Here is a 24,738-nt window from a genome sequence, read left to right as displayed (position 1 = left end):
CCGTATAGTTTTTCCATATTACTTATCACGCACAAAATCCGCTTCTATCTCTCCGACTAATAGGAAAATCAATGACGCACTAAAAAGCCCAAAACCTAGTGATAGGGGAGCAAAGTGTGCTAAATGTGCAGTCACTCGAGCGTTATGGGGACTTATTGGGTTGGGAAGAGTAGGTCCTAAAACCAAAAAAAGTTAAATAAACTTTTCCATTTTAGTGGGCGCTTGCCATTTTTTAATTTAATTTTCCATTTCCAACAATCGTTTTTTCCGATTATAACGCCATCTATTCATAATTCGAAAAAATGTTTCGAATGAAAGTTACTTATTTTTACGTAAGGAATCCAAATCTGCAATAAAAAATGGGGACTCCTATTTAAGATTTTAAAGTAACCCCCACCCCACCTCCGTGGGGGGTCCTGTTTGGTGCCATTCGATAAATTTTCAAAAATATTGAATAAGTGTATTTTACAGTTTTTCGATCTGATATTCTATACGCGAAATATCGCGGGATTCGTATTTAAAATATTAAATTTACCCCCCACCCCTCTCCGTGGGAAGTTGTGTTTGGTATCATTCGATAGATTTTTAAAAAATATTGAGAACATATTTTTTAGTTTTTCGATCTGTCATTTATTTCGCGAAATATTCGCTTTTTTCTTGTGAAACTTTTGGAACTCACCCATTTCCTCACGCCCGGCTCAAATCGTCAGATTTTTGAAATATACATTTTTTTGCATGTACTTAACTTACCTTATCTTAATCTGACAATTTCGAGTTTTTTTAAGAATAGATTTTTTTTCGGGCCCCCTTAACGAACTCCCCTGTGTTAAGAGCCAATATATGGTATAGGCACATCTGCAGGGTACCAGGTTTCTCCCATATGATAATCTGACGCTCTCGAGTAACTGCAAAAATCCCCGCTTGTGCTCCCTACCATAGGAATTTTGTGCAGTAACATGAATCATGCAACTTTTTGCATTCGATTCAAGAGAGTGTCAGAAAATTTTGTGAACTAAATTGATCTCCGAGGGATGAAAATTGCATTTTGTGCATAAGAAAAATACATTTTCAAAGTATATCTCGAAGAGATGGAAAATAAAAAATTTAGAACTCGGGAAATATTGACGGAAATGAGATCAATTTTTATGATCAGGGGTTTTAGGGTTAGCTGAACACGAATTTCATGACGACCATGGTCTCCGAGGTACCTGGTGCTCAGGGTAGTACTCGTCGCCTGGAGGTTCATGTTATAATCATTCAATGTAAATGAGTCAATAACCATTACTCGGACGTTTTGGGGTCACTGAATATGAGTCTTTTATAGGGCTTTCCATCGACTACCGTTTGTTTTAAGCTTCTGTCATATGTTGAATAATCTGTGTATAATATTAATATACACGGATTATACGACATATGACAGAAGCTCGAAACAAATGACTGTGAATGAAAAGCCCTATTAGTAAACTTTCTCAAAATACTTTTATAATAGGTATACCTAAAAAAATATCCAAAAATAATTTTTAAATTTTGGCGCTTTTAAAGCAGTTCGTAGTATGGATGAAATGATATACAGGGTGTCCAGAAACTCTACCGACAAACGAATACAGGAGATTCTTCAGATAATTTTAAAATAATATAACCTAACTCACTTAGTCCGAAAATGCTTACTAAGGGAGCTAGAGCTCTTTGAAGATGGCGTCTTATAATTAGTTTTTCCTAAATACCTCCAGAACGCTTCTATTTAGAAAAACAAAAATTGGTACGCGTATTAAAGGAGATCACTCACTGGAGTGATACTCTACATGTCAATCTCACATTTGTCAAAGCAAACGCTTATTGCCCTTCCGGCAGATTGCAGAATCCATTAGATGTTATATAAAAAAAATCTTCAAGATATAAATCAAATCCATTCACTGTAAATTTCTAGTACCGATCATAGGCGTAAGTTTTGGGTAGGGCAACGGTTATTTTATCGCATAACTTTTTATCTTTAACTTTTGTACATTTCTGACACTGGATTATTAAATTGTGAAGTATTCTAGTACTAAAAGGTACTCTTGTTTTAAATCGGTAGGACACACCGTTTTCTATGAAAATCGATTTGAAAATTTTTCGCTTTTTGAATTATAAAAAAAAATTAAAAAAAACTGTTTAGAAAGACGAAAACTGGTACATTTATTTATATTCCAGAAATAAATCGATTTCATTAATTGCGAATTTCTAGTACTGGTCATAGGCGTCCGTTTTGGGTAGGGCAACAGTTATTATATAGCATAATTTTTGTCTTGAATTTTTGAGCATTTTGACCATAGAATATTAAATTATGAGGTATTCGAGTACCAAAAGTTGCTCTTACTTTATGTTGGTAAAATACTTCGTTTTTTGTTGAAAAGTTCTTTCAATTTTTTTTCAAATTCCAAAAAACGAAAAACTTTCAAATCGATTTTTCTAGAAAACGGTGTGTCCTACCGACTTAAAGCAAAAGTTCCTTTTAGTACTAGAATACCTTACAATTTAATAATCCGGTGTCAAAAATGCATAAAATTTAAGGACAAAAAAGTTATGCGATAAAATACCCGTTGCTCTACCCAAAACGGACGCCCATGACCGGTACTAGAAATTTGCGATTGACGGAATAGATTCATCTCTGAAAAGTAAATATACATACCAATTTTCGTTTTTCTAAATAGAAGCGTTCTGGAGGTATTTAAGAAAACTTATTTCATGATGCCATCTTCAAAGAGCTCTAGCTCCCTTAGTCCCTTGGCAAGCATTTTCGGACTAGGTGAATTGGGTTAAATTGTCTTAAAATTATCTGAGGAATCTCCTGTCTTCGTTTGTCGGTAGAGTTTCTGGACACCCTGTATATGTTACGGACAATATTGTCAATTGGACATTGACGTTAAAGATCGGGCCATTACCGGGCCAATATCAATTTTCCTTGGTTATTAACGACAATACCCGGCCTTTAACGGCAATATCATTATTATCATTAGCTATTGGTCAATGTTGTAAAAAAGTAACTTAAAATTAGAGTTTTCATCAATAACCGGCCAATAACGACAGCGGCCAGAAACAAATGAACAATGTTGATAAGTTAATAATATCGATAATGTATTATATTTTATTTAAAAAAACTTTTGAAGACTAATCATTTTTATTTTGACAAGATAGTGAACCATGGCATTTTGAATTACAAATTTTATTGTTTGCACGACATGCACACTTATTTTTACAACCACCTTTGCATTGGCAACGCTTGCTTGTAACTTTGACTCCCTAAAATGTCATTTTCCGCTGCAGCTTGTCTGAGAGTTATTCTCTTCTCTTTTATTGAATCACTTATATTTTCCAATAAAAATGCAAGCTGGACCAGGCAACTAGGTACCATGGAGACCATCGCCGATATGAAATTCGTGCTGAGCGACCCCCAAAGCCCCGAGTAATTGTTATTGACTGATTTTGAATGATTATAACATAATACTACAGGCGACGAGTTCCAACCTGGGCATCAGGTACCTGGGAGATCAATCGCCGTCATGAAATTCGTGCTAAGCGACCCCTAAAACCGCCGAGTAATGGTTATTGACTGATTTTTAATGATTATGACATTAAACTCCAGGCGACGAGTTCCACCCTTGACACCAGGTACCTTGAACACCATCGCCGACATGAAATTCGTGTTCAGCGATCCCCAAAACCCCGAATCTAAGAATTTAACTCATTTCAGTCAATATTTCTCGAGTTATACATTTTTCATTTTTATTTTTTCAGCAATTTAGTTCATAAAATTTCCTGAAACTCTCCCGAATGGAATGCAAAAAGTTGCATAACGATTCATCCTACTGCACAAAATTCCTAGGTATAATGCTTCGTTGCTTCGCCTACTAATTTTTTACAAAAAAAATGTTATCTTTATTTTGAGCGTAAATTGCTTACTTTTGATGCGAGGAACTTTTTTAATAAACACAATAAAGCTTTTCTTAAACTCTTTAAAACAAGTTATAATTAGGTTTCCCCAAAGACTGCTTGGTTTTTTGGTTATTTCACGTTGAAATATTCGATGTTGGATTTGACGAATATGAGCTTATTTAGACCATTCACCGCTGAGCCCGTTGATCTACTAGGTTGGTATGCATATTGACGATTGCTTAGAGGATTATTTTTTAAACACTCATACAGAAGTAAGAAACTTCAATTTGTATACTGGTATAAAATAGTTTATTAAAACACTTCTTCAAATGACATCCAAATGGATTGCAAAACGTTTTTGATCTAAATCAGATCATCTTCAGTGCCTAGAATGAAGTATTTCCACGTTAGATTAAAACAAAAGGTTACAATAATTGTGACTGTTAACCTTTTGCTTTAATCCAACGTGGAAATACTTTATTCTAGGCACTTAAGATGATCTAAATTAGATCGAAAACGTTTTGCAATCCATTGGGATGAAATTTTAAGAAGTTTTATAATAAACTATTTTATACCAGTATACAAATTGAAGTTTCTTACTTCTGTATGAGTTTTTAAACTATGGTATACAGCTAGGTACTGGGATTTTCTCATTGATTTTAGATTATTTTTTAGCAGTTAGTCTCTTTACCTATCGAGAAGTCTTTCCATCATTTTCAATAGAAAATATAAGCTTATATTACTCTATATGACTTTGGTGTTATGCCTGGTGCTTTACTTAATTTAGGCAAGTATACGACTTTAACATTTTGCCGTATTTCCGGTACAACCCCCCAGGCTAAACTAGCTTTGAGGAGTTTGCATATGTATGGTATCAATACCTCTAATTCCATATGCAAAAGTATTGGATATATGCCATCTGTCCCTGGAGACTTATATGGTTGAAATTTAGTTATATTCTTATGGCCCTTATCTGTCATTCTTTAGGATCTTGTGATTATAATAAAATCAGTAAAGTTTTAAGGAAAAACAAAATATATACATAAAAACAAAATATATAACAAGAAATATACAAAATCCCTTATAAGCACTGTGACCTCGAAAAAATCAATCGAAGAATACAGGCTAAACGAGCAGAACATTAAAAGGCCATCGAAAGAAAAGAAAAGATGTCATCTCTGACAAAACAAGTCATAAACCCAGGACATAAAATAAACTAAAATTAAACAACTGTGTTTGAAAATAGGACCAACAACCGTGTAATCAGGTAAGCAATAGAAAAGCAAGAGATGTTGCTCAAAGACTCCTAACTGCATGGAAACCCAACTACAGAAAAAGGTAGACGTCTAAGCGGTGCATGATATTTAAGCAGAGCAGACAGGGACCTAAAAATAAGTTCTCCTCGAACATCAAGTAGCAGCAGAAGTAATCTGGACTTACAATGGCAAATGACCTTGCTGAAACGTCTTCAAAACAATAGTTTTTGTAAAAACCAAAATTATTCAACGCGGAGTCAAACCCATGTATATGAAAATAATATTTGATCAAAAATATTTATATTTCGTCTACTTGCCACTATTACATACGTATTTCAGCCTTTTGGTTTCATCAGATACAACTTGTCAGAAGATGAGATGAGAAACATACCCATTCGTATATTGTGATTAATACACAACCTTTTGTTGGAATCTAATATTCAACTATACTTATTACCTTTGTTAGCGTTGCTGAAATAAATATACGCAGTCTTCAAGGGACGCCGACTTCCCAAAATCATAAAAGTTAATTCGATACACAGAACTTTTGCGTAAAAGTGTGGGTGCCATGTTACATATGAATGCGAGAACTGTGTTATAATATTTTTGTTTGGTATTTAGTCTGTTCCAATATTTTGTAGATTAAACATCTCCTAATTTCTTTATGTATTATTGTAATAATTCTGTTCGGTTAAAATAAAAATAGTTTATATCTTTTATTTTTGTACCTTTTATTATATTATATTTCTAATACCTTTCAGTCTGTAGACAACTAGCGCAATCTAATCTCTAGCAAAAGTAAACGATTGCATTTCTCTTCAATTCGAGATACACCATTCTACTACACGTGTTTCAAGGTTTACCTCTCGTCAGAGCTTTAGTTGAAGTAGAATTCTGTTGTGGATATGGCCGTTATTTATAGTAACATAATATGACTGATGTAGGATGTGAATGACTTGATATAAGTATGAAAAACCAAGAAGGCATGAGACTTCTCATCGATGGCGATTTAGGTGAACTGCAAATCTAAGCTTACAGGAAGCTAATCGACGATTTTAAGAATACGACATTTATTCCGAAAACGTCTTTAATCTACGTCAAAAGGTGAAATGATTGTGTTTTGTAAGGGTGAATTGTCTGTCAGAATAAATGGTTATTCCTAACATCGTTCAATAGCTTCATATAGCTCAGTCGGCTTGGATTCTCAGTTCTGATAAATTCTGTTTTTAAAGAATATATTATGCAAATAAAATTAAAAATGATCTCCCTGTAGGTATCATAGAATTATAAAGTTAATCACATTAAATATCACCCTAAGTCGACCACCCTCTACCCTTTTAGGCCGGCACGCAATCTTAAGATTGCGTACCAACAAAGAATTTACATGAATCATGATCTATTAAACCCTTTACGACTTTTTCGCCTGTGGCGCATGCTCCTACATTTGTTTACGTTGCCCATTGGCCGTCTGACCTATATGTTTCCGTTTGAATTTGAAATCAGGTAATTGTAGCCAGTCATATGTAACCTTTTGCATTGTTCGTTTGATTTAGTGTATATAGTTCTGTACTATAAAGTGCTCTAAAGCTGGTTAATGGTATAGTGTAGTATTGGTATATTGGTGGTAGCATGATCGGTTTAAGTTTTATTGGAGGGAAATTCAACTTATTATACAGGGTTGATAGAATAAATAGAATTTAAAATCAGAATAATTTTGCGAATTATACACAATTTAATCTACATCGTTTATTAACATATATTTCAAAGTTTTGTAATATTATGAAAATTAATTATATGTACATATTAGAGCGGAGTAATTTATGACAAAAAAAAAGTCATCGGGTCACAATCAGTTTCTGATTCTACAATGAATTCTGTGAAAAAAAACTTTACACCATAGGTATCTGATGAATTTCGAGGCGCCACATTTTTCATTTTAGTTTTGAGGTACATCAGAACTCGTCATTTTACGACTTCTGATGTACATTGAGGTTGATTGTGGATAAAATTTCAACTTTTTTTATTACGGAAAAGTTTATTTTAGTAGATTTTGAGACGAGGAATCCATTTTTGATATCTATTTTTACCAAAATTACTCACCAGGGGGCGCTACAATGCAATTTTTTGAACGTCAGAAGTTGTCATTTTAGGACTACTGATCTTCATTGCGGTTAATTGTGGACAAGTTTTAAACTTTGTTTACGGAAAAGAGAATTTTAGTATTTCTTGAGACGAAAAATTTAAATTTAATATATTTTCTACCAAAAACACTCACTAGGGGGCGCTACAATACAATTATATGAATATTAGAAATTGTCATTTTGTGACTTCTGATCTACATTGCAGTTGATTGTGGACAAATTTTAAATTTTTTTTACGGAAAAGTGTATTTTAGTAGCTTTTGAGACGAGCAATCCATTTTTGATATCTATTGGCACCAAAACCACCCACCAGGGGGCGATACATTGCAATTTTATAATTATCAGAAGTTGTCATTTTATGACTTCTGATGTACATGGCGTTTGATTGTGGACAAATTTTAAACATTTTTTACGCAAAAGTGTATTTTAGTAGTTTTTGAGACGAACAATCCATTTTTGGTATGTATTTCTACCAAAAACACTCACCAGGGGGCGCTACAATGCAATTTTATGAGCATCAGAAGTTGTCATTTTATGACTACTGATGTAGATTGCGGGTGATTGTGTACAAATTTTAAACATTTTTTTTACGAAAAAGTGTATTTTAGTAGTTTTTGAGACGATTAATCCATTTCTGATATGTATTTCTACCAAAAACGCTCACCAGGGGGCGCTACAATGCAATTTTGTGAACATCATAAGTTGTCATTTTCTGACTACTGAAGTAGATTGCGGGTGATTGTGTACAAATTTTAAGCATTTTTTTACGAAAAAGTGTATTTTAGTAGTTTTTGAGACGAGGAATTCATTTTTTATCTATTTGTACCAAAAATACTCACCAGGGAGAGCTACAGTGCAATTTGCGTCATTTTGTGAGTAAAACAATGTTAATATTATTATTTTTTCTTTTATTTTTATTTAGTAGATATTAATTCTGTGTTATTAAAAATATTTAACGTTAACTTGATAATTAAAATTTTAAAAAATTAATAATTCTGTTAATGAAATTAATTAAAATATAATAATTAACTAGACCTTAAGCAATTACTTTTATATTAGGTAGGGAAGCCCAAGCGGGGATTTCTGCAGTTACTCGAGCACATCAGAATATCACTTGGGGAGAAACATTGTACCCTGTAAATGTACCCCTACCATATATGGACTCGAACTACAGGGGATTTCGTTAAGGGGGGTCCGAAAGAATTTATCCTTAGAAAATCTCGAAATCATCAGGTTAAGATAAGGTAAGTTAAGTACATGCAGCATATTTAAAAAATCTTGCGATTTGAGCGGATCCGTAAGGAAATGGATGAGTCACAAAGTTTTACAACTTTGATCGTCGGAAATGAATGTCAGATCGAAAAACTGAAAACTACGTGTTCAATATTTTTCACAAATCTATCAAATGATACCAAACACGACACCCCACGGACAGAGGTGGAGTGTAACTTTAAAATTTTAAACAGGAACTCCGCAATAATTCGCGAAATGAATATGAGATCAAAAAACTAAAGAATACGTGTTCAATATTTTTTAAAAATCTATCAAATGACATCAAACACGACCACCCACGGTGGTGGGGTGGGGGGTTACTTTAATACCTTAAAATAGGATTCCCCACTTTTTAATTGCAGATTTGGATTTCTTGGGTAAAAATAAGTAACTTTTATTCGAGACATTTTTTCGAATTATGGATAGATGGCACTGTAATCGGAAAAAATGATTTTAGGAATTTTAACTGAAAAATGGAAAGTCTCCAGTAAAATGGAAAACTTGATTTAAGTTTTTTTGGTTTTCGGACTTAATTTTCACAATCCAATAGGTCTCCATAACGCTCGAGTAAGTGCAAATTTAGCACACCTGCCTCCCCTACTAATACGAACGTATTACATACTAAAAATACATACAGTTCATTCCAAACCCTTCTTTCAGTGCGTCAACGATAAAATGTCGAAATATACTAACCTAGAATGACAATTATAATTTCACCTCTTGACATTGTGAAAGTATGTAACTATTCTTCAATGAATACATAATTTTCTGACTTCTATCTATAATAATCACGATCGAGAGAATTCGACAAACTATGATGCACAGAAAGAAGGGTTTGGTATTAGCTTTAGTTCAATTAACCAATTCAAATTTTAATTTGACTGTCAAATAAGCGTCAGATCGTTTACGTACCGTTCTGAAAATTATTGTCGATTTTTGCTATTATTACCTTAAATACTAGTTTATAATACTATTTACTCATCAGATAGTAAGTATTAACTGTTGTGTAAAGTGTTAATCATCAAGAGAAAACTGTAACCTCGATCAGTAATAGATGTTTACCTAATAATATTCTATGTTATAGTGTTACAGTGATGTTTTTGCCGTGGCTGGCTACATTCAATGGCACAAAAACATTAACGCTACAAATTAGTCCAGTACTTTTGACTATATAAGTAACAGATAGCAACAACATGTCTGAACTCAACTCTACCAGTAATATTTCTAGTTCACATGCAACTGTTACTATGTCAAAGCCGAAACCTAAATACCTCTCCAAAAAAGAGCAAACCGTAGGCACTAATCAATGCAGAACCAAATTTACTACCACTCGAATATGTCAAGTACATAGGTAACATTGTTAGTCCCACAAACATTTGCTTAGCCTCAAGAAACTCCAATAACAGAATATGCATCTACCTAATAAACTCTGAACTTGCGGAACAAATTATAACTGAATATCCTACGATTACAAAACTACTGTTGAAGTACTAGTAAGAAGACTAGTAACCCACGCTAAAAGACTTATAATTTCCAACGTTTGCCCATCAATATTTCACGACATTACATAGAAACATCTCTAAAGGTTTACAACTTGCTTCACCAATGTCATATCTAAAAGCCGTAATCCCCGGTGATGTGTTTGTGAGATTTTTATGATTTGGACGCGGAAATTGATAAAAACTTCAACCAATTTTAATATTACTTGTAGCGGTTTGCGATGTAACAAATATTGTCTAAAATCGTTTTAAACAATTATTATGTATAATTATAAGTTATAAAAATCAGCAAAGGAGATTTAAGAGCCCGCAGTCATATAACTCCAAGACAAAAAAGGTATAAAATTCTTACAATTAAGATAAAGGCGGAAGTGAGCGCTCTAAAAGTATATAGGCCTGGATCCCGCGCACAAAAAAATAGTTGATTAATAGCAAGCTGAAAATTTGTTAATAGCTTAACGGTGTCTAGTCGGACAAACTTTGATCTTTGGGAACACTGGAACAGGGGAAGTTTTTGTGAAACAGGTTAAAGTTTGGAACGTCAGACTACGAAAACGTCCCATATATTTTGTCAGGCAGAACTTCCAATTGATTTGTTACCCTTTCATTAAACACTCACACATTTGCGAAAATCAGACTGCTATTTATCACCAACTGGACATTTTAATAAGTCATAAGTCCGATACGTAGAACATATCAAAGGACAGGAATTATGCTTGGCAAAATATTGCCAAGATGATCAGCAAAATCGAAGTACCTATACAATATTTTGGGAATGGAGGAAAATGTAAAAAACGGCATTCTAACGTTTTCTACACCAAAATTTGACCAAAACCTCGTTTTGAATCATAATAATTTGTTATAATGCCTTATAATGACATTTTTGAGTCCCTCGTATTAATACCTTATATTTTTCCATTGATACTTTATGATAAAATATACAAATTGAGAAAAAAGAAGAAGATTGTTCGGGCTTAAATGTTTCAGCTCGAGCTTATTTTTACGTTCCTCAGAAGCTATACATCAAGTTTTAGAAAAATCGAAGATCCAAAATTTTTTTGATCCAAAATTGAGTGGTTTGGTTACTCAAAAACATCTAATTTATTATATTTCAAATAAATTTAATTAAGCAAAATATTCTTTAGTAGAGTTTTTTTTGTCTATTTTCTGTAACATAAAATCAGGGCCTATTAAATAAAAACGTTGAAAAAATAATATTAACACTGTTTTATCCAAAAAAAAGTAGTCGTAAAATGACAAAAATTGCACTGTAGCGCCCTCTGGTGAGTACTTTTGGGACAAATAGGTATCAACAATAAATTCCTTGTCTCAAAAGCTACTAAAATACACTTTTCCGTAAAAAAAGTTTAAATATGTCCCCAGTGAACCGCAATGTACATCAGAAGTCATAAAATGACAAATTCTGATGTTCATAAAATTGCATTGTAGCGCCCCCTGGTGAGTGTTTTTGGTACAAATAGATATCAAAAATGGATTCCTCGTCTCAAAAGCTACAAAAATACACTTTTCCGTAATAAAAAAAGTTAAAATTTTGTCCATAATCAACCTCAATGTACATCAGAAGTCGTAAAATGACGAGTTCTGATGTACCTCAAAACTAAAATGAAAAATGTGGCGCCTCGAAATTCATCAGATACCTATGGTGTAAAGTTTTTTTTTCACAGAATTCATTGTAGAATCAGAAACTGATTGTGACCCGATGACAAAAAAAATTACTCCGCTCTAGTACATATATATTATATTTACTTCTTCTACTGTCACACATTGATTGGATATGGCGATAACTCTGTCAACAAAAGTTTGGTTGCCATACAAAAGCATTTTCCTTAGATAATTGGATAAAAAATTCCAACTGTTTAATCATGTATTTTATCAAAAATATAAGCTTTATTATCTATATTCTTTGAATAGCCTTTACTACTTCTACGCTTAATATATTCTTCTCTGATAACCTGATATTACAAAAATGATATGTACGTACTTTTAACAGAATTTCATAATTAATCTTACTTCTTTTGTCCATATACTTGCTAGCATTCATAACTGTATTTCTCCATAAGTTTCTATCTAGTATCATAGCAAGATCAATCCCCTTTACAGGCATGTCGTGCTTAACCTTTAACTACTGACGTGGATGTTTCAGAGCGTAGACTCTGACATGCGGTATGTCATGCCGTTTCATATTTTCCTTTGTTTCAATATGAATTTATCTTATATCACTGTATTTGTTTTTTTACATCAACTACGGACCCAGGCAACCAAATAACGTTTACAAAACTTTGAAAAGACGTCATAATTATCACCAAACCACGTCAGTTTATTACGTTTTTTCGACTTCGAAAATCACGTGAATATGTCACAGCATAACTGACGTCATTTTTATCACGTTTTAGATACGTGATATCAAAAACGTAGTTTTTGTGTCGTTTTTTAGATTATTTTTTATTTTATGGTTTTAAAAATACACAATAATAACACTAGTTTACAACCAATTTGCGACTGGAATGCAAAATGCTGTTTTTTATTAATTTTTGCTCTCTGAATATGAATATGATGATAAAAAGTTCCTAACACGTAAGATTTTTGAGTTATGATTTAAAAAAAAATGAGTTACGATTTTTGAATTATGAGTATTTTACTAAATTTTTTTTAAAACAGTCATTTGTAATATATTGGTGAGTGATGTTATCAAATTAACGTTTTTCCTAAAAATTGTGCATAATTTGACAGCACTGGGATATCTAATGTCTACGAATAACACATTAACATTTAAATAAAGAATAAACCAAAGGTAATCCTTAATCACTAAACCTACCCATTTAAACTTATTAGTTCTAAACCGTTTTAACGACTGCTACTTCTGCATGACAAAAGTGTCTGGGTTTCCAAGGAAAGGCAAGCATACAATTGAATATCCAGATATTATCTCAGCAATAAAACCGGTTTTCCATGGAGAAGATTTACCAGTTCTAGGACCCCCGGCAAATTGGGAAGAAGATTTGGAAATGTATGGCGATAAAAGTAAACCCGATGATGTATCAGAAAAGAATGATTTTTATTTTCCCGAAAGCGACGAAAAAGCACCTTATTGCATCCAACAAGCCGAATTACATGATTTAGTTGGAGACCTTCACTTGCCCAAAGGACATGCTTAACTCTAGGTTCTACATTACAATAATGGATTTTTTTTAAATGGAATATACTAGCTAGTAAAACTTACAATATTTAGGAACCGTAACCAGGAGTTATTCTAGTTTTTTACTATGCAGGATAAAAGCTGTGTTTGTATTAATCCACATAGTGTTATGGGAAAATTGGGATAGGCAGAAAATTGTGTACAAAAGAATTACTATGGTTTTTGTTTATAGTTCTGAACTTATGCGTATATATGTAATATAAAAGACTTTTTATAATAAATAAACAGCAATATTTGATGCATTCTATAACTCAACATCTAACATTTCACCTGACAAGACAATGTATGCGTGGACCCCTACGCAGAAATGCACGGCACCTTAAGAAGAAGATAATTCAAAATCTATACGTGGTGGAAAATTTTAGTTTTTGAATTCGCATTCAGGACGCTTCAAGCTCCCCGGTACAACCATTTTAACGTCAGTCGCATTTTTTTTTTGTTTTTTTTGTTGACTAGTGTAATTATTCGTATGGGCATTGTTGGTAAATTACAATTTTTCATTTAACTGTTTTAAATTTAGCTTATAGGCTAAAAGTAAAACAAAATGGAAGACTTTATAAAAAAATGCAGAGAATTACAATAAAATTACAAATAGTCTCAATGCAACATTATAGAATTTTCACTTTTTATATAGGTATACTTACTGTGTCAAAACTGAAACAAGATATAAACTAATAAATAATTTATTAACAAATTATCCAGCATAATATCTTAATTTAACGTAACGCTGTCCATTAAATCAAAAAGAATCGTGAACAACACATAATAATTAGTTCATTAACAAAAAATAAACACCAAAACACCAAAAGTCTTATTTTTACAATCATTTTAAATACCACACAAAGCACGTAAACAATAAATGAAGTTTGGGGTCATGTCAATATACAACATTATATTATAAGCATTAACTCTTTAAGCTCCTCCCATTTTTGTGACGTCAGACTTGGGCTGTCTGAAATGAAAACGTGTTTTTAAACGTATTTTAACGTAGTTAATCTTACGTATTTAAAATCACCTACAAAATATGTTTATACGACGTAATGTTCAAACACGTGTATATATTCAACCAAAAACTGACGTTTCCTCGACGTTATTGACGTCACTTGGTTGCCCGGGGAATGATTCTTCACACTGCTGTAGAATAAAATACTGGTCCAAATAAAATAAACTTGATTTTTTCAAGAAAATTATAAAGGCATGTATAATCTAAAAAAAATGATGGAGGTTCTTATAAAATCCTTTGTAAACTGAATTACAAACAACTTCAGTATTGGTAACTCAAAAATAGTAAAATAGTGCTTTCCACTTGAAGGTAGAACAACTGGCTGAACATGCTGCCTTACTAATAGACAAAGAACTCACTGGATTGTTTTTAACTTCTTCTTTCTTCTTTAAGTATCGGAGGTTGGATATCATTATCAGAATCTTTACTCTATCTACCACTGCTATGCTCTAAAGAGTTCTATGGAACTGCATTTAAACCAGTCCCTTAAATTCTTCAACCATGACACTCTCCTTCTTCCTATACTCCTTCTGCCTCTTGTCTTTCCCTGTATTATCAGTTTTAGTATTTCATATCGCCGTCCCCTCATTACGTGTCCCAGATATTGTAACTTTCTTATTTTTAATCAACTATTTTAAACAAGTAATTGGACTTCGTAAGTCCTAGGTTTTCACCCAAAGTAATCGAAACTAGAACTGGAAGTCGATATCTGAACGCTTCGTGTAACTTTGCGTCGATCGATATACGATTTTACTAATTTTGAGTCATTGTTACTAAACTTTGGGTAATCATTGTTTAAACATAAATGACTTCAAAACAGGAACTAAAGATTAAAACTCAACTTTTCAATATGCTTCGATTGATGTGTTACATGTACTATTTTTGCGACTATAACGGCACTTCTGGTTAGAAATTTTTAAGCGGAAATGATATAAAAACCAAAACCAAAATTTTTTCTCATCTTTCTAAGGCACGTCGAATGATATATTGCTTATACTATTTTGGTGACTTTGGAACAGTTCATACGGTTGGAACTCTAAAACCGAAAGTCCGGTGTCAAATTTCTCATCTTTAATACCATCCTTGGTTTATACGCTTTCATTCAACACCTCATTTGTCATTCTATCTGTATTAATAATGGAGGAGTTGTATTCGTGGACGCAAAGTCAGATGAACAGAGAGTCATGAAACCGGAAGTATATATTTGTTCTCTTCCTGCGAAGTAGCGTCGAGTAATATATCACGTGTACTATTCCGGTGACTTTAAAACAAACTGGTCGCATTTCTAAAACCGGAAATCCTAGGTCAAATTTGGCACATTTAGTATCATCCTTCGATTATAAGATTTTATTCGACACCTCAATTGTTATTCTACCTTGTATAGTGACGGAGGAGTTATATTCGCAGTCCGACGGACAGACAGCCTAGGTCAAATTTCTCACATTTAGTACCATCCTTGCATTATAAGCTTTCATTTGACACCTCATTTGTCATTCTACCTGGTATATTGACGGAGGAGTTATATTCGCGGTCGGGCGGACCGACGGACAGACAGCCTAGGTCAAATATCTCGCCTTTAGTACCATCCTTGGATTATAAACTTTCATTTGACACCTCATTTTTCATTCTACCTGGTAAAATGACGGAGGAGCTATATTCGCGGTCGGACAGACCGACGGAAAGACAGCCTAGATCAAATTCATCACCTTTAGTACCATCCTTGGATTATAAGTTTTCATTTGACACCTCATTTTTCATTCTACCTGATATAATGACGGAGGAGTTATATTCGCGGTCGGACAGACCGACGGACAGAGAGCCTAGGTTAAATATCTCACCTTTAGTTTCATCCTTGGATTATAAGCTTTTATTTGACACCTCATTTGTCATTCTACCTGGTATAATGACGGAGGAGTTATATTCGCGGTCGGACAGACCGACGGACAGACAGCCTAGGTCAAATATCTCACCTTTAGTACCATCCTTGGATTATAAGCTTTCATTTGACACCTCATTTGTTATTCTAGCTGGTAAAATGACGGAGGAGTTATATTCGCGGTCGGACAGACCGACGGAAAGACAGCCTAGATCAAATTCATCACCTTTAGTACCATCCTTGGATTATAAGCTTTCATTTGACACCTCATTTTTCATTCTACCTGATATAATGACGGAGGAGTTATATTCGCGGTCGGACAGACCGACGGACAGAGAGCCTAGGTCAAATATCTCACCTTTAGTTTCATCCTTGGATTATAAGCTTTTATTTGACACCTCATTTGTCATTCTACCTGGTATAATGACGGAGGAGTTATATTCGCGGTCGGACAGACCGACGGACAGACAGCCTAGGTCAAATATCTCACCTTTACTACCATCCTTGGATTATAAGCTTTCATTTGACACCTCATTTGTTATTCTAGCTGGTATATTGACGGAGGAGTTGTGATTACAGACAGACGGACGGACAGACGGACGTGGATAATTCAAAGTTTTCACATTTTTTCAAAATTGGGTGAAAACAACAGGAAATAAGCCACATTTTTTCTTATTTTTATTGTGTTTATTATTTCGCATTTTTTGCCCATTTCTCGCAATACTTCCATGTTCGTTTTCTTCTGTGTCCATGCTATTCTAAGCATCCTTCTGTAACACCACATTTTAAATGACTAGCTTATTTATGTGTTCTTGCTTCAATGTCCAACTTTCAAGTCCATATTGCAGTATCGAAAACACGTAGCATCTTAAATCTCTTACTCTCTGTTCTAATCTAAGGTTTTTGTTGCAGATAATTGTTTTCATTTTTACAAACACATTTCGTGCTAATTCTATCCTGGTCCTTGTTTCTGTTGTTTGATCAATTTTCTCTGAAATCCAGCTTCCTAGGTATTTGTATTTATCAACCCGTCCATCGGTACATTTCCCAATTGTATGCTTGTTTTTATGTTTATTTTCTTAGTTATTATCATGTATTTGGTATTATTTATATTCATTTTTAGTCCATATTCTTCACAGAAACTATTTGTTTTGTTTAGTAATAATTGGAGTTGTTCAGCAGAGCTTGGTATAACCACAGTATCATCTGCATATCTTATGTTGTTAATAGATCTGATAGTAATGCTTCTTCAAAAATGGATTCACTATATGCGTTAAAGAGTAATGGAGACATAATACATCTCTGCCTAACTCCTCTCCTGATTTCAATTTCTGAACTGGGTTCGTTATCTATTACAATTTGTGCTTTTTGATACCAGTAAAGGTTTGTTTTTATTCGTAAGTCCCGTTTGTCTATGTTTTTGTCTTTAGACTTTGGACTAATTTTTCATGTCGCACTTTGTCAAATGCTCTCAATCTCAAAATCAACGTAACAAACATGCATATACACATTCATGTCCATGCATCTTTGAGCTAACATATTAAAAGCAAATAACTCCTCTCTAGTTCCTAATCTGTTACTGAACCCAAACTGACTATCAAATATTCCTTCTTCCAGTTTTTTATTTATACGACCATGTATTATTTTTAAGAATAATTTGAGAATATGACATATTAATGATATTGTTCTGTGTTCACTGCAATCTTTAGCGTTTGTATTTTTAGGGATAGCACAAAAGGTGGAGAGTACCCATTGTTGGTATGTTTCCTGTTTTGTACACTGTGTTAAACAAGTCTAAGGTAATGTCTAAGGTTTCATCATTTATGCGTTTTAAATTCATTTTCCTTCTTCCTATACTGTTTCCTCCTCTTTTTCCCCCTGTATTATCAACCTTAGCATTGCATATTATCACTGTCCCCTCATTACGTGTCCCAGATATTGTAACTTTCTTATTTTTATTGTGTATATTATTTCGTATGCCTTGCCCATTTCTCGCAATACTTCCTTGTTCGTTTTCTTTTGTGTCCATGCTATTCTAAACATCCTTCTGTAACACCACAATTCAAATGACTGTAGCTTATTTAATGTGTTAAAATCAATGGGAAAATCTCAGTAGGTGGCTGCATATAATAGTTAAAAAACTATTACAGAAGTAAAAACTTCAATTTGTATCTTGGTATAGAAATGTTTATTAAAACTTTTTAAAAATGTCGTCCAAATGCATTGTGCAAAACGTTTTCGATCTGATTCAGATCATCGTCAGTGCCTAGAATGAAGTATTTCCACGTTATATTTAAAGCAACAGGTTAAAACTGTGAATGTTAGTTAAAAAAAAGCATGTGGCAAATACTTACATTCTGTTACGTACATGAAACTAGCACACTAATGAAAGTGGTGACATCAAAATATATGGTTTACATGTTATAATTGAATAAAGTAAAGCGACTCTAATGCCCGATTTCACCAACGATACCTAAACAGTTGCCTTATTAAGTAATTCTTATCGATAGGAACTTCTTAAGTCAATACTTAGGAACAATCGCATTTCACAACTAAAAGAACTGCTTATCTAGGAAATGCTTTCTTAGGTATTACCTAGGGTGCGTTTGAACTATTTTTGATAAATAAAAAGAAGAATAAGATGACATTTCCCTACTTTTTCGATTATTTGTCATTATTGTTTGTTTGCCAATTTGTTTTTATTCAGTTTTGTACTGTTATAGTTATTTTATTTAGTAGTTAGTTATTTGTGCATTAAGTGTGTATATAATAAATATAGTCTTGTATGTTATTTGTATATGTACAGTGAAATGGAGGAAAAGAAAAGAGTTGTAAATTTCACATATGACGAAAAATTGAAGTTAGTTGAATTGTCATTAATGAAATAATTTTAAAATAAATAATATGTTGAAAATTGCTTTTTATTATTAATTTTTTAATGACACACTTTTAGTTATATCATGAATGGGTTTTTGAAATACAACACTAGTTTGTTAGGTAGTAGGTAGACTACATAATTTTGTCAATAGACTTGTAAAAAACTCCAAAGGATTTTCTATATTTTCCAACACATATTATATTAATAATATAAAAGAAAATACAAAATTACAACTAATATACCTAATATTACATCATAACAGAAAAATTAAGGTAAAAAGCAAATTATTGACAAACGTCACAAGTACATTAGTCAAAATTGTATAAATATAACCTGACTGTCAACGATAAGTAATACCTAAAGTTTAGGGAGATCGAAATCCGTGCCCTAACGTAAGGTAATGCTTAAGCGGTTTAGGTAATTCTTATCGTATGGTGAAATCCGTTTTAGAGTTAGGAAGTACCTAAACCCACTTAGGTAATTCTTAAATATTTAGGTATCGTTGGTGAAATCGGGCATAAGTCGGTGTTAATGGATTTTGTCGCAGTACTTAAAAGGCAACATGGTTCCTTGCTCGATTGGAGCGCCTGGTTCTTGCCAGTTCAAAAGACACAGACCAACTGAGATGATGACCATCTCGATAGACCCTATTGAGGTTGAGCGTTGTTTATCCAGTTGCTTGTTATCCTCTCTATAAAGTGGTGGTCTACCTCTACTTCTTTTGACCTTTTCAGCTCTTCATATTATCAGTCTTCTTGTCTAACGGTTGTCGGTTATTCGTGTTATGTGACATGCCCATATCCAACTCAACTGTGTGATACGTTTTCAAATATCAACAATTTTTGTCCTGTATTTTATGTTACTCTACAATGCTATTACCAATATGTCTCAATTTATTTGTATACAGTATACCAAATCAAACAAATTTAAAAATGGTAAATTCAAAAACACAAACATTGAAGATGCAATGACCTATTTCCAAGAAACTATTGATGATGCTACTGGATATATCCGTACGAGCGTCAGCAACAATATCGTTATTTCTAGTAATGTAATTATATTAGACTGTCTAAATCTAAGAGCATAACTAACAATCTCTTTGTTTTAGATTTTGCTGGATGCCGGTGCCCAAATCAACCCAGTTCTACGAACTTCCAAAAACGTTTTTATGACACCCCTAGACTGCGCCCTACAACGAGGTTACAGATCAACTGCCAAATATCTACAGCTTCATGGAGGAGTACCAGCGAGCAGACTTAGCGATCCCACTAAATCACAAGTGAATAGTGCGTTAAACCTGCAAATTAGGGACGATGTTACTTTTTATGGTGATACCTCATCTGAAAGTGAAAGGGAACGAGCTGGTGGTAGTAAAACTGAAGCTAAGACAGTTAGAAAAAGGGTTCCTCATAGTAGGCAGGAAAAGAAAAAAGTATCTGTATCTGGAAGTGAGTCAGAAAAAGCAAAACTTTCACGACAAAAGTCTACCGATAAACCAGCTACCTCAAAAAGTGAAGACCGAAAAAGAACACCTAGTAGAATAGACTATAGCAACGAGATTACCATTAATGGAAAAACTGAAGTAAACATTTCTCAAAGTGGAGAAATTGTTTTGGATAAAGAATCAGTTCAAACGCAAACATCCGCTAAATTTGCAGAAAAGGATCGAAGACCTAGAAGCGCTAAGTATAGTAGACTTCGAGATAAATCTGCCCAATCATCATTAAATAAAGAAACCATGATCAGTATATCAAGTCAAGCCAGTGTTTCTAAAATAGATCATAGTACGAGCACCTCTGAAGAAGGAATTGATACTGCAAAAGAAGGTAAAAAAACAGTGGCTCAAACTGAATCTTCGCCACCCGAAAAAGATAACTCTGAAGAGCAAAAACAATTATCAGGTCCAACGCAAGATCGACATTCGTTGATGTCATATACGAGTGAAGATGTGGAAGAACCGAAAAAGGAAATAATTGTTGAAGCTTCTGTACATCCACAACCTCAAGTCTCGTCACAAGCAGAAAAAGAAGCACCACAGCCAATTACTCAAATAACTTCCAATGTTAGCATTTTAGTAGAAACTCCAAGAAAAGATACTGATATTGAAATAGCAAAAATGGAAGAAAAAATTGTAGATACGACTGAACAGGAGGAAAAGAAAGAAGTTAGCGAACAAGTTGAAAAGTCGGATGTTACTCCGATAGATAGTGAACAAAAAGAAGGGACAGGCATAAAAAACAAAGATTTGGAATTACCACAAGAAATCGAGGTAACCCAAAGTATTATAAAGATAGAAGATGAATCTCAACCACCTTCTGGAGATTTTGCACCACAAGTAGACGAAACCGAGGGTGGCAGTCAACAAATTAGTAAAACAGCTGAAGGTGATACAGATATTAATAAAAATGCAGCTCAAAATGGCCAAACAGATCTTCCATTACAAGTAGTACCTGATCAGACAGGTATTCAAGGCTCAAGTAAACAAGAAAAACAAGAAGTAATATCAACAGATGCACTTGAAACTGTTCACGAAAAAGAATCAACTGAGATTGAAAAACAAATTAAAGTTAACGAACAGACATTTCCAGTAAATAAATTAGATGAAACCGTACCACAGCCTAGTGAATCAGATGAAATACATGCTTCCTCAGAGCAGAAAGATATTCTAAAAGAATCTAAGAAGAAACATGACGAGCATGCCTCTAAACCTGAAGAAACAAGTTTGGAAAAGAACGGAAAAACAGATCAAAAGAAAAAACTTAAAGATAAAACTGTTACTGAAGTTAAAGCTAGGAGTAGAAAAATTGAGAAGAGTGAAACTCAATCTAAAGTACCTAAACCAAGAAAACACAAACAAGAAGAAGATAGTAAGCATTTAAGTGATGTGTCAAGCTATTCAGAAGATGAGGAATTTCCTGAGAGATCTCATAAAAGTTTTCGAATTTTAACTGACAAAGAATTGGATGAAATAGATGATACTAAAAGACGAAAGCCTAGACCCAAAAGAGATCTCTCTGTAGAGGAACCTAGATCCAAGTCTCTTGAAAATAAAGCTAAAAAAGATATGACAAAGCGAAGCAAAATTCCGTTGTTTAAGAGTAATCTATCTAAAAGTGATAGGCATTTGAATCAATCTTATAGAGAAACTAATTTAGACACTCGAATTCCATCATTACCAAACATCAGAGACGAACGTCATATGATGAGGGAGCCAATGAGATGTGATTCTAACATGTCAGCTCCCTTGCTTACTTCTATGTTGAGTGATAAAGACAGAGACAGTATTTCCGATTTAGAAGACGAAAAGCGGAATATTACTAAAAGCAAGAGATTTGTAAAAAGGCGATCAAAAACACGAGAGGCTCGAAGTGCTGGAAGTGATTACGAAAGCAGCAACTTGATAGACTCAGGATTTGAACCTAGCCCAAGAAGTACTAGAGTACCAAAATGGAAGAATATGACAGAGAGAGGTGTCAATATGATTTCGGTCACGCAGAATATTCAAACTAATATTAGAAGGTAAGTATTATTATGTTCTTTTATATCTGCACTGGGTTATATCTGAGCTATATTGGGATGTTATTCAGGTTATGGTAATTGCGGTAGAAATCTTGCTGATCTTCATGTGTTGATCACTAAATTGGTGGAGACTTGACAATTATATTGTGTTGTATGCTAGTTACTAACTTTTTATATTATTTTCTGTCTACAGCAAATGAGTAAGCGTAGCTAATAGTAAGGTCGAATTTAAAGGAGTAGTTAATTTGTCTAAAATGTTTTTCCTGCTCAAGAGTTTCTACATCTACAATGCTCCTTATTTTCATGTACTTAGAATTTATATTTATTTTTTACTGTTACAAAAGCGCACTGACACTTAAAAATTATCATCTTCTTGTTCTTTTTGTATAGACATAACTCCAGTAAGTTGTCATTCCATCGTTTTCGTTTGCATTTGGGAACCGTCTGCGTCTCTCGCCGTCCTACTGTTGTCATTCGGCTTATGTGGTCATTCCATTCTACTCTTCTGTTTCTTACCCAGTTATTAATGTTGTCTACCTTGGATTTTTGTCGTATATCTGTACTTCTAGCTCGGTCCCATAGTGTCTTACCATTTATTTTTGTCCGAAGGGTTGTCTTCTCCGATGTTTCGAGCAATCTTTTTGCTCTGTGTCAGGTTGTGTTTCTGCCGCGTATGTTATTATTATTCTGATGACTGTTTTGTAAATTCTGCCTCTCATTTCTTTTCTGATTTTTTTATTTTTCCATATTTTGTCATTCAGGCAATCTGCGGCTCTGCTGGTTCTATTCACCTGATCTTCCACTTCCTGTTCGAGTTTTGCGTAGCTAAATAGTGTAATACCCAGATATTTAATCTTCATTACTTGTTCTATTATTTGACCCTCCAGCTCCAATTTACATCTTAACCCATTAACGGCCGTGGTAGGGATGGGAAAAACCTACCGGTTTAAACCTAAAACCGGTTTTTTTACTTCGCAATAACCGGTTTTACCGGTTGTTTTTTTGTCCCGGTTATAACCGGTTTTTCTTTTTAAAGTAGAAACCGGTTATTAGGTTTTTACGGTGATTAGGATTAGGTTAGGTATTATTTTGGATCCCAATCATAATTATTATTCTCAAGTAATTATTCCAAACAAAACCATAATTCAAATTTTATTTTATTTTATAAATACTGAAGCAAACTGAAAGTGCAATCTCACATCAGCCAGAAACAATTTATAAGTTTTATTATAATATTTCCTTGAAAGGGTATTTGTACTCATAATATTTACATAAGAAGTGATCTGGTTGAATTAGAGGCAAACATCATCTTTTTTTCACACTTAACTCTTGACATTGAAAGTGGGTGAATGACTTTTTCTGATTACCAAAAATAATGCTCTGACTATGAATATCGAATTACTCTGACTATGAATCTCCAAGAATTATTAAATGAGTTAAAATGTACCTATTCTACAAATATACAAACGTGTTAAAAGTAATACATGATAAATTTTTTTTGATGGTAGTAAAAATAAAAGATAAATTGCATTATCCAATTTATTTTTAAGTAAAATATTTATGTTGATATTATTTTTTTTAAATCCCATTTCAAAGAGTCTCGGAAATTTTTTATAAGTTGAAATGGTTGGGGATTTTTTTGGATTTGGGAGGAGAGGAAAATTGGTGGGTATTTTAGAGGATTTTATTTTTAAACGGTAAATTAACTTTGCATCATTAATTGAATACAATAATTGCATATTATATTCTACTCTCATAATATATTCAATGACGATAGAACCTGAATTATTTCAGCGCTCTCTGTTGAGCAGTAGGATAATAATATTTTTTTTTTACTGTTCTCTACATCTGACTACTGAAATTCAGAAATCTTTAGTATTCACACAAATCAAATTTTATTTCGATCCAATGTATATATTAATCTTACGCTATATTATATTTAATAATAATCAATAAATATATAATAATAATAAAATAATAAATAAATATATTAATTAATAGAATAAAATGGTTTTATTAAAAATTGTGTTTTATTTAGGTATATTGATATTGATGTTCTTTCGATAGTACTAATTTTGATCATATTGATATCGAGTCGAATGGAGTATCGCAAACTAAAGTGCATTGTAAATGTAACTTTGTAACCTATTGCATTAAAAAAACCA

The 24,738-nt window shown here is 33.3% G+C and overlaps 1 protein-coding gene across 1 annotated transcript in view; it reads left to right on the top strand.

Annotated features, from left to right (window-relative positions):
- The window catches only part of LOC114331867 (ankyrin repeat domain-containing protein 12), a 140,882-nt gene that overhangs the window by 101,616 nt on the left and 14,528 nt on the right, over positions 1-24,738 (top strand). The window contains exon 6 of the mRNA XM_050653291.1: positions 20,163-22,573. Within this exon, the coding sequence (XP_050509248.1) occupies positions 20,163-22,573 (2,411 nt within the window). The remainder of the gene's footprint in view (positions 1-20,162; positions 22,574-24,738) is intronic.

Source organism: Diabrotica virgifera, chromosome 6 (assembly GCF_917563875.1).
Source record: "Diabrotica virgifera virgifera chromosome 6, PGI_DIABVI_V3a".
In the NCBI taxonomy this organism is placed as follows: Eukaryota; Metazoa; Arthropoda; class Insecta; order Coleoptera; family Chrysomelidae; genus Diabrotica; species Diabrotica virgifera.
This window is presented reverse-complemented; position numbering and strand designations above follow the sequence as displayed.